This window comes from Fundulus heteroclitus, chromosome 9 (assembly GCF_011125445.2).
Source record: "Fundulus heteroclitus isolate FHET01 chromosome 9, MU-UCD_Fhet_4.1, whole genome shotgun sequence".
NCBI lineage: Eukaryota > Metazoa > Chordata > Actinopteri > Cyprinodontiformes > Fundulidae > Fundulus > Fundulus heteroclitus.
In genome coordinates this window covers 34431104-34444727 of record NC_046369.1, presented here as the reverse complement: position 1 = coordinate 34444727, position 13624 = coordinate 34431104, and the positions used below count along the sequence as shown (strand labels likewise).

Here is a 13624-nt window from a genome sequence, read left to right as displayed (position 1 = left end):
CTTAAACACTTTGGTCCCTTTTTTATTCGTTATCCAAAATGTCACTCGGTTGCGTAATTCCAGTCATTTTGCATGAGATTTTTTCTTAGTTTTAATATTTAAATCATGAAAAAAAATCATTTAATAAAACTGACATTTTTCATGAACAAAATTACAGCTGATGTCAAGTTTTATAAAATTTTTTTATAAGGGGACTAGAATTTGAGTCTAAGACTGCACAACTTTTTTTTAAAAACAAATGGTTGGGTATAAAAAGGTATAAAAAGGCATAATTTAAATAGAGACATCTAGTCATAAAGGACCTCAGCTCAAATGAACTATACAAACTGTCAAGTATGGTGGTGGAAGTTCATGATTTGGACTTTAAAACAAACAAACGTCAATCTGCATCAGAATGCAATCCTTCCTGGGACACACTGAGGGACTACCCACTGACAGGACGCTGTATGACTGGATGACTGTAGACTGCTGGGTAATTTCAAATAAACTAACTATCAATCAAATAGTCTGAGAAAACACTCCAAAGATAGTTATTTTCTGATGAGCATTTTTATAAACACAAAACAATCATGTTGAAGAAGTAATGAGTAATTTCAATGCCTGAGCTCAGTGTGGCTGTGTTGTGGGCGACTGTGGCTCAGTGGGTAAACTGATGTGCCTCACAATCCGAAGGTTGTAGGTTTGATTCCAGCTTGTTCAATGTGCACCTGGGCAAGGCACTTAAGCACAAGTTGCCTCCCGATCTGTGTATCGGTGCATTAACTTATTTGCATTTGTGAGTCTGGTCCTAAAGCCCTCTGGGAGTTCAGTCCAGCTATCATTTGTAATAAAAATGTCTGCTCATCTGTTTGTTGGTCATCTGAGACCCCACTGGAGAGTTTACCTGTACATTAGCATATAAAGAGTGATCTGATCACTCACAGTGTGTTTTGATGCTAATGCTAGCCCTTTTGGGGGCTTTCTTTTATCCCAACAAACCAGGATTCCTACCAGCTCTGAACAAACACGTGTTAGTATTAAAAGTGAAGTCTTCTGCCCGAGCGATGAATATTGACTTAAACTGGCTCAAAGAACCGGATAGTGATCCAAAACACTGGCCGAAATCTGCAAAAAGATGACAGAAAGAGAGTGCTTTAGACCCAACAAGGAAAGTTTCTTTGACTTTAGAAATCTTGGATAAAAACTAATCTCAACGAGGCATATTTCTGTCTGTGTTGGATATCATCTTATGTGCATGTGTAGATGTTTTTCAGGAAAGCTGTGTCATTTTAGGCAACTTGCTTGTGTGAGTTCATTTCCATTGGTCATTTCTTTGCACTCTCACAGGCAACCAAGACTAAGAAGCCCATGTTGGTGTCTGTGGCGCTGCTGGATGGACGATCCATTAACCTTCCCGTCGACTCAGCATCTACATCCAAAGAAGTCTGCCAGCTGGTCTCCAACAAAATCAAGCTAAATGACACTTTTGGCTTTTCTCTCTATGTAGCCATGTATGAAAAGGTAAACGTTAATCATCTAGCTGTGTCTCACAGGTCCTTTTCACACATCTATAAAACTGGGGAATAGATAAAAGGCCATTAATCTTTCTAACTGATTTATTACTGATTTGTGTTGAAGGTGTGGGCTCTGGGGAGCGGCCGGGAGCACGTGATGGATGCCATTTCCCAGTGTGAGCAGGAGGTGAAGAGGAGGGGAGGCCAGGAGCAGCATGCTCCCTGGCGTCTCATCTTCCGCAAGGAGATCTTCACCCCGTGGCACAACTGCAAAGAGGACAAGACCAGCACTGACCTCATCTACAGACAGATCATCCACGGTCTGAAGTACGGAGAGTACCAGACCGATAAGGTGGGCTCTGTTGTAACATCTACGGGGCTGGTCCAACCATCATCAGCATGAATATGATGAATTTGAACCATTCCTTCTTTTGCAAAGTGAACTGTTAGAACAGAGTCTATTAAACTTTTTAAAAAAACACAATTTGGTGTGGAAGTTTACACCTAAAGTGGATTTGAATCTGGAGTTCTGTACCAGAGGCCTGGGAGCTTGAGGGTTCTTCTTACTATCTTAGTTGTTCCTAAGACTGCACTTTTTTGGACTAAAATGTCAGATGTTTCTCCAGCTGTCTGTTGTTGATACCTGCTGTTGGAACACGGAGGCAATGGACTCGAGAAAATTGTATATATATATATACACAGTATATATATATATATATATATATATATATATATATATATATATATATATATATATATATATATATAAACCCCACTGAGCTATGTAATACACTGGAGTGCTGATTTTGCCGAAAAACTGAAGTCACTGGCCGCCATCTTGCTACTCCCTACTCTCACAGAATCCCATAGGATTTGGTTGCAACAACAAGCAGTTTTCTGGCTGGGTGAAAACGTTTCACAGGTAATTCTACAGTCAGTGGATGTAATAACACTATCAACTACTAGGAAATTAGGTGCTGAAATATTTTACATGTTATTCATATTAAATATATATATATGTATATATAAGTATGTGTATATATATGTATACACATATGTAAATATATGTTTTTGTATATTGTTATTTATATATTTATAAATGTTAAACATATATATTTAAATGAATAAAATGCAAAATATTTCAGCACATGACTTTCTCAGTACTTCATATTTTTAGAACATAACATAAAACTATATGGCATTTGACATTTTAAAAGTCTTAAGCCCCCCTCGAACATGAGAAAATCCTCGTTATTCGATGCTGTAGCGCACATATTCCCTAGTTACTGGGGGGAAATGGGGAGTACCAATATGGCGGCTGGTGGCTTCAAAGCGAGTCGTTCAAACAGACGGTGATTAGCACTCCAGTGTATAATATAGCTCAGTGATAAACACACACTCATTGACTATTAACAAGGTTCTGCCGTGATCCTAGCTGAATCTCTGACTTTTAAACACAGTAACTAGGCAAGGCAAGGTAAATTTATTTATATAGCACAATTCAGTACAAAGACAGTGCAAAGTGTCCTTTTCAGCAGTGTTTAAGTCAAGGCCATTCCAGTACTTTACGGGTACAATGCTTTATTTATTTCAAACCCAGTTTAGATTTGTGTTTGGGATTAATGTTTTGTAGAGACACCAGGTTACAACAACGTTTTACCCAGATGACCCAAACCGTTTCCCCTAAGTGGAAAGGGAATGGGTTAAAATGCTCAGGAGCAATCCAGTTACCACCAGTGTTTAAGTCTATACAGAACTGGAAAAGCACTGGAACAGTCCCCAGAAGAGCCAATGTTCAGACCAGGAAAGCAGTACCTGATATATTATTGACACCTTGAAGCCCAGCTGAAAAATAGCTGCCCACATTGACAAAGCCAAGCAAGCTGAACGGGCCCAGTCTGACTGAAACACAATCCATGCTGATGATGACTTGAACAAGTTCCTCACTAAAGGTTCTGCCTCAGAACTGAGGATTTTCTTTTTGTCCAAACATCTTTCCGCAGGAGGACGATATCATCGAGCTCACTGCTAAGCACCTCTACATCCAACATGGCTCAGACAGTCGGCCAGAGAACGTGAAGGAGGCCGTGAAGGACTGCGTCAAGACTTCTCTGCTTGAGGCCAAGTCTGAAGACAAACTGGTTCAGATGATCCACACAGCTCACGCTCAGGTCAGGATCTCACGATAAGCATCGGATAACAGAAAAAAAACCTCTAACATAGCTTGGAAAGGATAAAATACATTATGTGGCATGCTTGGTAAATCATTTCAGAGTTCCTTCCTGAGTTCAAGACAAAACGCCGACGTGTTGAAGGGAGAGGTGGTCGACTACGCCAGAGAGAAGTGGCCCATGTTCTTCTCCAGGTTCTTTGAGGTTACCAAGCAGTCAGGTAGGACAACCATGGTTGTGCATGTTAAAATGCGAGCTTCAGTAAGTGTTCAGGTTTCCTTATTTCAATACAATCACTATAAATAAATAGAACCGGAAAGGATAAAAATGATGCAAAACAAATGTCTTACAGCTCTTTAAGGGAGTTTTATAGGCCATGCAAAGTCCTATCTTAATCTACAGGAGTTTGACAACATGTTGACAATCAGGAGGCTCTTTGAATAATCTAGAAACTCTGTCTTTTTTTATCAGGGGAAGCTATGTATAACTAGAACCTGAAAGAAGTTAGAAAAAATGTCAGCTTTCATGTCAGTTTTGTAAGGGACATATTTTCAGTTGTTTTTTTGTTCCCATCAAAGTCCATCAGCGGGGTCCGGTTCCACTTAATCTTTGCTCTTGGGGTAAATATAGCACTGACAGTCCCTTGGTTTTACAGCACTGTGAAAGTGGGTTGTGGGTGGGGCATCACCTCAAAGTGAAAGTGTCAAAAATATCCGCTGAGATCCATGTAAATGAGCTCAACTTCCTCATTACGTCTCGCTTGTTGCACAACTTCGAGTCCATAGTCTTAGATTTGATACTGGTCCATTGTTTCAGCCTCTTAAGTGTCAAAAAGTCTCTGTTTATCTGTCGAAATGATTAGTTTAGGAATTTATGATACAGATTAAGGCCTTGTGTAGAAAATAAATGTTTATTTTCTTAACAGATTTGCTTTGCTTGTGGAATAAAATCAGCTTGATCTAATGAAACCCTTTTCCCCACATAAATGACCTGCATGGCTTCAGTGTCCTGTTGAAAGAGTTTAAACCTGAACCAGTTCTGGATTTTGGGAGCAGTAATTAGAATATTTTGTCTATAATCTCTAATACAGTCTTGCTCAAACTTCACCAAACACGCTCAAAAATATGCATACATCACCATTAATGTTCCTCAGCGAGTTGCACTTCCTGGTACGGACCGAGCTCTAACCGATGATGTCACTGGGGAGCCGTTTAGTTTTTTTAGCTAGTGATGAAGGATCTTAGGAGGTCTCCCTCTTGAACGTGTCCTCTGTCTGTTTTTCTAGGTCCCCCCCTGCCAAAGAGCAAGTTCATAGTGGCCATAAACTGGGCCGGTATCACATTCCTGGATGAGAGAGAGAAGAGGCTGCTGGAACTCTCCTTCCCTGAAGTGACGGGAGTCAACACCGTCAGGTAGAGAGGCTCCTTCTTCATTGAGGAGACCTGGAAAAGCCGCACATATACTGGGGGGGGGGGAAAGGAAAATCTTGAGCAGCTGTGTTCAAACTTGGGTTGAACACAACTGTGAGAGGATAAGCTGTTTATTTATATAGCGCAATTTCACAATAAATAGCACATAAAGGCACAAGACAAACATTCGGCCGTCTATTGTCTTCCATTTATCTGAGATCAGGTGACGAGGGCAACGGATCCAATAAGACCCAGACATCCTTCTCCCCACGACATCCTCCAGCTCATTCTGGGGGATCCTAATGCATTCCCAGGCCAGGCGGGATATGTAGTCTCTCCAGAAAGTTCAGCAGCTCTACTTTGAGCTTCCTCCAGATAACAGTCTCTGAGGCTGGCCACCCTTGTATCCAGGATCTCATTCTTTTGGTCATGATCCATTCCTCAAGGTCATGAGGTATGGATCCTAACCCTAACCTTCTGGGGTCGTTATCCATACCTCATGACCATAGGTGAGGGTCAGAACGTAGATGAACCAGAAAACTGAGACCTTTGCTTTTAGGCCCGGCTCTTTCTTCTCCAGATCAGATCAGAGCAGAGCAGTGACCACATTACTGCAGACACTAACCCTAACCACACACTTAAAACTCCTCCGCTTGAGGCAGAGACTTACTCCCAACCGAGATAAAAAGGCAAATGTATATTCAGATCAGTCTACCCAAATCATACAGACAGATTCAACCTCTGTCATACGATACCAATCAAGTGTATAAAGCCAACTAGCATAAAGTGTCTAAGGAACTGTGACACTTAGAGCATTCTCTCCTCCTCAGCAAGAATCAATCGCTGTTCAGCGTAAAACTATCTCCTTCAGGGTTGACTACGAAAATAATTATCAATTTTGAACCAAAGGTGAAAAAGTTCAATGCGTAGAAACGGCCCTTTAGTTTTACGCTGATAGGCATGCTAAGCAGATACCAGCCAGTTCCCACAGTGCTTATAAGTCATTCCTACCTCGCCGTCATTCCTTTTGTCTCCCAAGTACCCAAAGGAGACTCCAATCTCCAGCATAGATAGAACATGGTGCCAAGCCTAAGGCCTGAGTATCACAACAATGCCTTAGACTTATTAGAGTTATAACGTCCCCTGAGACTTGTTTCCAACCTTGTTTTGATTTGATGTGTATCGCTCTATTGTTGCTCCTCAGGGAAGGTAAGACCTCTGGCCACGCTGTGTGTCTGCTGACGCTGAAGGGAGACTTCACCCTGAGCGGATCTTTCGGTGAGGACATGGCCGAGCTGATCACCATGTTCCTCAGTGGGCTGACAGAGCGGTCCAAGTACGCCGTGGCGCTAAAAGAAGTCAGCAGCCAAGGTCAGAGCCGTAACTCTGTCATGCAGCCCAGTTATTCACTGTAAGCCCGTTCGTGCCTGTTTCTAACCCGCCGCCTCATCCTGTCCAGATGACCCCACACTCCTGAGCTTTAAAAAAGGAGAACTCATCATCCTCATCAAAGACGATGAGTTTTCTAAGCAGCGTGGCTGGTTGAAAGGACAAAGCAGCAGCGGCAAAAAAACCGGGGCGGTCTCCACTGACGCCATCTTTATCTTACCAACGCTCAGCAAACCCAGCAGTGAAGTCTTGGTACTGAGGTTTCATCTGAACATCTTTTTCTACCCCCTCCCCCTCCGCTCTGATGAGTACTAAAACGTCTTTTCTTCTTTTCCCCCAAAGAACCTCCTCAATCTGTCACCAAACCAGAGGAAGAACCTGGTCGAGGCACACCAGAAAGATATGGGCACCGTGGAGAGAGTAGCTCCTGCCTCGCTGAAGGAATTTTCTCTCCAGTATTTTAGGTTGCATTTATTTTTACAGCTGAGATACTGCAGATACAATTTTTGCCTTCTGGCTCTGCAGGGGGATTGCTCCGTGCAATACTGTTTTCTTAGATCTATCTCCTGTCTTACAGGCAACCCACCAAGGACGTGAACCGCCAGGTGATGTCTAGGAACGCTGCGCCCGAGAGGCTGTGGGCTCACTCTAGAGAGCCAATCAGACAGCCTCTCCTCAAGAACCTGGTGGGCAACCCAGAGTTCAGCCACAGAGCCTGCCTGGCCTTCAATGATATCCTCTGCACAGCTGAACAACAGCTACATGCTTGTTTGTGTGTAAACTGCAGCGTTTTGAGAGTGTGTGGATGCACCCAGTATCAGATGCCACCTCCTGCAGGGGCCCATGCAGAGGAAGTGTTTAAACACCAATGAGGGACATAGCTATGGCTGCCTGCTTAGAAATAATATAAATATCATTATACAAAGGTTTCCAGGTGCCTTGGAAGAACAGCAAGCAAATGGCATCACTGATCCTCCGCTGCACTTCCAAGGGAGACTTGCTGATGTGCTTTGAGTCGTTACTGCATAATCTCAGTGGGATTAATCTTGAGCTCAAAAACAACAAACGTTCCCCTCCACGAGCAAGGAGGGTGCAGAGGTCATGATTTTATTAGTTAAGACCGTCCATTCAGTCAAAACAGTCCCAGACTGATGGCATGAGGTGGTCCCTAGTTAGTTTTACCCCAGATGTACCAGAACCTCACACCTTCCAAAAGGTTCCACTTTTTTCTCATCAGTCCACAGATGATTATCCCCAAAGCCCTGTGGATCATTAAGTGGCCTTGGCCTTGTAACTCTCCCATGGGTGCTGTTTTTGCCCACTCTCTTTCTTGTGGGTGAACCACTCTCCATAAATGAGGCAAGCGAGGCCTGCATGTTGTTCTGGGTTCCTTTAAAAAATGACGTTATGACTCTTTTCAGACTGACAGATATTCTTTTTTTTTTTATTGTTGAATTATTTTAGTGTGGGCCATGATGTGCTGCTCTGTTGGATGCTTCAGTCTGCTTCATGTTGTGAGACAGGTTCTGTTTAAGTCAGTCCTTGATTAATGGCAGAAATTGGGACTGGACATGGTGTGATCGGTGAAAATCAATTATGCTTTCCAAGAAATGTGGTCCATCACAATTGATTCACTTTTTAACAGATGGGCCAATTACCTTTTAACATGGGGCCAAGCTGTTTTGGATGGTTTTTCCCCTTATTAGATCAAGTCGTTATTTTAAGAAAAGACTCAGTTTGTCTTTGCTGTTGTTCTCAGCCATAGTGGCACTTACCCTGGAGCTGCCTGAAGACAAAACTAACATTATTCATCAGATATCTGTCTTTGACTCAACTGCTTTGTCTTCACTGGCGCAAAACATCTTGAAGCATCAAGTAAACGTTCTACCTCCCCTGTATTTTGCTTCAAATCTTGAAAGATCTTTAAACCATGATGCCTCTCATTACTTCTCCTTGACCCCTGCTTACCAATTTTAAAGTACATGGGAGATTACCCCACCAGGCAGATGCAGAGTCCCCTCGAGCTCACTGACCAGATCTTCAGCCCTCCCACTAAACATGAGGCGCTCAGGGATGAGATCTACTGCCAGATTATGAAACAAATGACCAGCAATAACAATAGGTACGTGTCTTTTTCGCCCTCTTGTTAGGAGCTAAATTATTCTGATTTTTATTCCAAAAGGCACGCAAACATTCATCTTCCCCCGGCTGTTTTTGTTATTGATTGCCACGTTTTTCAGCTAAAGGATTTTGCTTCTTGATTACCACGAAGGAACGTATTCATACCATGCTGTTTTTCACATTTTGGCTCATTGCAAACACAAACTTCTATTTACTTTCTGGGGATTTTATGTAAGGAACCAAAACAAAGTAGTGCTTATAACACTGAAAGAGAAGGACAAGGACACATGTTTTCTCTTAATATGTTTTTGATAAGGAAGGTCTGAGAAGTGTGGTGTTTCATTCAGGCCTCTCTACTCTGACAGGGTGATGCTAGAGGTAGACAGGGCCTAGCTTATACGTCTAGCTCATAGCAAAGGGTCACAAGGTCTAGCTTGTCTCAGTACAGTCTATTGCCTCTCTCTTTAGTACGGTCCATTTTTCAAGCACTTTGCGTCTCTATCTCTCACAGCACGGTATCCAAATCAGCAATGTAAACAAAGGCCGTTGCCCCAGAAAAAAGGCGACCGCATCCCACAATGCATTGCAACATCTCCTGCCCTTTCAAGTCCCATAGAAAACCTGTTCCGCAGAGTTCAGCAATAAATCCAAACCTACTCCAAACATTAAGAGCAGGTGTCCTGCATGTTTTACAGGGGCCTCCAGTTCATTGTTCGTTGTTAGGCCAGAACTCGATGACCTAGTGAGGAGGTAATTCAGCTGTGTTGGGTTAGGGATGCATGTAAAACATGCAGGACACTGGTTATTGGGAGCTGGGGTCGGACACCCCATGATTAAACATCCAGCCAGAGCTGCAAAGGAATCCTTAGGAGTATTTCAGGTCTATGTGTTTGAATGGCCTAGTCAAAGTTCAGACCTAAAACAAATTAGAATACCGTATGTGGCGAGACTTGAGAACTGTTGTTCACAGATGGTCTCCATCCAATCTGACTGAGCTTGAATTATTTTGCAATGATGTATGGGAAAAGGTGAGTCCCTAGAAGTGCAAAGCTGCTGGAGACAAACCCAAAAGTAACTCAACGGGTGGTGCTCCAAACAAATTGTCAGGAGCAGACCGAATATAAATGAAATGCCACACTATTCAGATTCTTATTGGCCTAAATAGTTTAAAACCTTGTCTTGTTTCCCCTCTATTTCACAATCGTGCACTACTTTGTGTCGGTCTACCACATACAATCCCAATGAAATACGATGTAATTGGGGAAAGGTTCAAGCTGTATGTCTGCCTTTGCTGTACACTATCTCCAGACGCTTTGCTGCAACGGGAAGGATTGAACACATTTTAATGACTCCTCTGTCCCTGCAGGTTCAGCATAGAGCAGGGCTGGCAGCTGCTGTGGCTCTGCTGTGGCCTGTTTCCACCCAGCCAGTCTCTTCTGAGGCACGCTCAGAAATTCCTAGAGTCCCGTCGCAGAGAGCCGCTGGCCGCCGACTGTCTGCAGCGGCTGCAGAGCTCGCTGAGGTTGGTCAAGCCCTCCATGCCACCGGCACGCAAAATGTTTGCTCCAAGACTCAATGTGTTTCCATGTCAACAGCTTTCAGGAGAGTGGATGATCCTGGGCGCCTAAATAAGCTGCTGTGAGGAGACAAAAAAGAAATAGCTAACTGTGATAACGATAAAAGCCAAAATTAGGGAACGTCCTTGCTCTGCTCTAGTCTTTGAGAACAAGGCGTGTAGTGTGAGGCAGAACTTGTTGCAGCAACGAACACATTACCCACGGAGCTGTGAATGCAAATGTCATACATCTGCCTTGCAGTAGGGTGACCAACCACACTCAGCATTTACATGACCTCGTCTATAAATACACCATATTTACAGTCAGCGTCTTTATGACGCCACTAAAATGAAGCAAACACCGTTTCCTCCATACTTTGGGGGTGACTAATCAAAGAATTATCAGTCTGATATGTTATAATTACAGAACAAAGACTGGGATTTTTCTAAATATGACAGTGATGGGGGGGGCATTTTGGACATACCCAGAGCATGTAAGGTAAAGTCGGCAGGGATCGACTTTATCTTTTTCTGCGTCTGCTGGCTGTTACCTGTGATTTAATCTTAAATGTAGCTGTTATCTTGTTTTACATCTTCAGAAGGAAGTACAGACAGGCACAAACTTCATCCTGATATCTAAAAAAAGGCGTATTAGTGTAACCACACCATCAGATGAGCTCAGATTCCAGTGTGAATGGAAAGAAAATGAGCCTGTGTTTAAACTTTTGCTTGATAGGACTGATCCCAGGAAGCTCCCGCCACACCAGGTGGAGGTGGACGCCATCCAGCAGAACAGCACCCAGATCTTTCACAAAATCTACTTCCCCAACGACACAGATGAGGTAAACAGCGGGGAAGCTCTTTTCTTCCTAAAGACGGAGGGGAAAGCATCATGTTTGCGCGTTTCCACCGTCACAACCCATCGCTCTCCTTCCTGTCCAGATCTTTGAAGTGGCGACCGGCACCAGGATCAAGGATCTCATCCAGAACATTTCCAAAAAGCTCAAACTGACTTCGGCTGATGGCTTCAGCATCTTTGTGAAAACACATGACAAGGTTCATCCATCATTTTCAGACCTTTCACAATCATTTACAGGGACCTCCTGGTAAACATGAGTACAAAAGCCTTAAGCTAAACGGTTGATACGGAGAGTTGGTGATCCCAAGGTGCCCCTCTGTGCCGCAGCTATCTTACAGTGAGATTTTTTTAGTTGTCATTTTAAATGTTTTTAGTAATTGCTGAAGATATTGGCAAGTTTGAGTAACCAACTATTTTCGTATAGCTTTTTCATGAGTTATGAAGATCAACACAGCTCTGCCCTATTTGATTGGCATGCATTTTTGGCTTTTTCATTTTTAGAAATTGGCTGAGACAAAATAAGGCCTTTGTGTCAGGACAGGCATATAGCCCAGGGGCACAGGAAGTCAGTAATTGCTCGTTAAAAGTTCAGAAACACTGCGACCATATTTTTAGAAAAAAGTTACGTTTCAAATATAAAACACTTTACTTCCATGTAATCTACAGCAATATTTTTTACTAAACAATTTTTTAACTGTTAGGGTTACTAAAAATTGGGCCACATATCATTTTGCAAAAAAATATTATTTTTAGTGGGGGGGCTTTTCTCCCCACTGAATAAATGCACTCAAAAGGTTGTTGTCTACATTTTTCTGTTGTGAGATACAGTTACGGCTGTAACACAAGCATTTATTTTACAGTTTTTTTCATGCCTTCACAAAAGGTGACGATAAAGGCCAATACATACTCTGCAGGTGCAAAGAAACTACTTTCATACTTTGCAAGAACTCGAGCGCAAACTCCTTGGAGACACTTTGGTCCTTTCCACTGCATAATGCTGTAGTGTAGTAACCATATCCAGTTAAAATATTTAACCAATCCCACAGTATTTGTCAGACACCACCCCAAAAAAAATTGTTCTCCCAGAGAACAAGCTGCAAGAACACCAAAACCAGGACCGCAAGAACAGAAGAATTTCATTTTGTTCTCGTAACCCTGGGTGGAAGAACATAGTTCTGTTGTCCTGTAGTGCATTAATAGGCCTTAAATGTAGAAAACAATGTCGATTGTTAGCTTTTTTTTTCTTATGAACTAAAAAAAACGATGCTTAACCATTATCCATTTAATCCCAGGTTCTCAGCTTGAATGACGCAGACTACTTCTTTGACAGTCTGAGACAGATCACTGACTGGTCGAAGCAAGCCAAAAGGATCAAAGAGGGTAACAGCACAGCCTGTCGAGAGTGAAGCGTGTGGCAGTTGCCAATGTGTGCCCTTAAAATCCTCTTTCTTTGTCCGCACGCTGCAGGTGGGCCCGTCAACATAGCCTACCACGTGTTCTTCATGAGGAAGTTGTGGTTCAATGTAATCCCTGGCAGGGACACAGAGGCTGATCTGATCTTCCATTTCCCTCAGGTACATTTGAATGAGCAGCTTGAATTTCCAGGCCTGATTCTGTGAAACTTCCCTCCTGTCCTACTTTGACTATAATCATGCGTAGCACACAAATCAGGGTGTCTGTTGTCACTCTGATCGGCGGGTAAGGCGACATGTAAAAAAAGTTGGAGACTATTATCAACAAACAGACCATGGGTGGTCTCCGGCGCTGAGCCAACTATTTCATTTGTCAGAATCAGAAATACTTTAATAATCCCAGAGGTAAATTACTTTTGTTACATGCTCCAGATATACACCCATATATATATATATATATATATATATATATATATATATATATATATATATTTGTGTTAGCCTTTTTAATTATTCCTCTTCTGTCAGCCTTGGGAAGTTACTCTGAGGTTCCTCTCACTTTAGAGTTGGGAAGATTGAAGAATGCTCTGTTGAAGAAAACAATTCAAACAATTCAGCGTGTAACAAAAGTAATTTCCCTCTGGGATTATTAAAGTATGTCTGATTCTGATTCTGATTCTCATTTTAACGTGTGGCTCAAACTTGTCCGTTGACCCGATTGGGCACAGCTTCTTGGTTCTGTGTTGTCAGCAGGTCAGGTCATCGTTGTCGTCCGTCTCTCTTCTCTTTCCCCTCGTTTTCCTTTTATCACGGCCTCAGTTCTCAGCGGCACACAGAAGTCAGATAGGATGTTCTGACACATCCACTCGAGAACGCGTTCTCAAGCCAAGGACAAAACTGCATACTCTTTCCAACCTGCAAGCATGTAATGCTACCCAGGATAAAATGATACAACATACAGCTTGAGCGTTCTTTCTAATAAGATTTGCTCACATTTCCTTTAGTAGGTTGCAGAGAAACTACACGCTTCTTGGAGCCACCAACAAGTTCTTGGCCTGAATCTGACTGAATATTTGATGAGTTGTCCACTTTAAATGGGTCGGTCTCCTGGCTACTCTTAGGCATAGTTCATACATGCTTTTGCAGACCAAAACCAGTGCATGTGTGTGGATGACCCAATCATGTCTCAGTTTCAACCACCTAGGTTTTGATTGG

General features: G+C 42.6%; 1 protein-coding gene across 1 annotated transcript in view; it reads left to right on the top strand.

The window, feature by feature from the left end:
* Window positions 1-13624, top strand: part of LOC105925395 (unconventional myosin-VIIb) — a 42163-nt gene that overhangs the window by 23519 nt on the left and 5020 nt on the right. Inside the window, exons 29-43 of the mRNA XM_036141553.1 lie at window positions 1327-1500; window positions 1618-1845; window positions 3497-3664; window positions 3767-3884; window positions 4950-5076; window positions 6278-6444; window positions 6533-6714; window positions 6805-6926; window positions 7040-7194; window positions 8431-8584; window positions 9950-10105; window positions 10875-10980; window positions 11081-11194; window positions 12290-12377; window positions 12465-12571. Of these exons, the coding sequence (XP_035997446.1) occupies window positions 1327-1500; window positions 1618-1845; window positions 3497-3664; window positions 3767-3884; window positions 4950-5076; window positions 6278-6444; window positions 6533-6714; window positions 6805-6926; window positions 7040-7194; window positions 8431-8584; window positions 9950-10105; window positions 10875-10980; window positions 11081-11194; window positions 12290-12377; window positions 12465-12571 (2166 nt within the window). The remainder of the gene's footprint in view (window positions 1-1326; window positions 1501-1617; window positions 1846-3496; window positions 3665-3766; window positions 3885-4949; window positions 5077-6277; window positions 6445-6532; window positions 6715-6804; window positions 6927-7039; window positions 7195-8430; window positions 8585-9949; window positions 10106-10874; window positions 10981-11080; window positions 11195-12289; window positions 12378-12464; window positions 12572-13624) is intronic.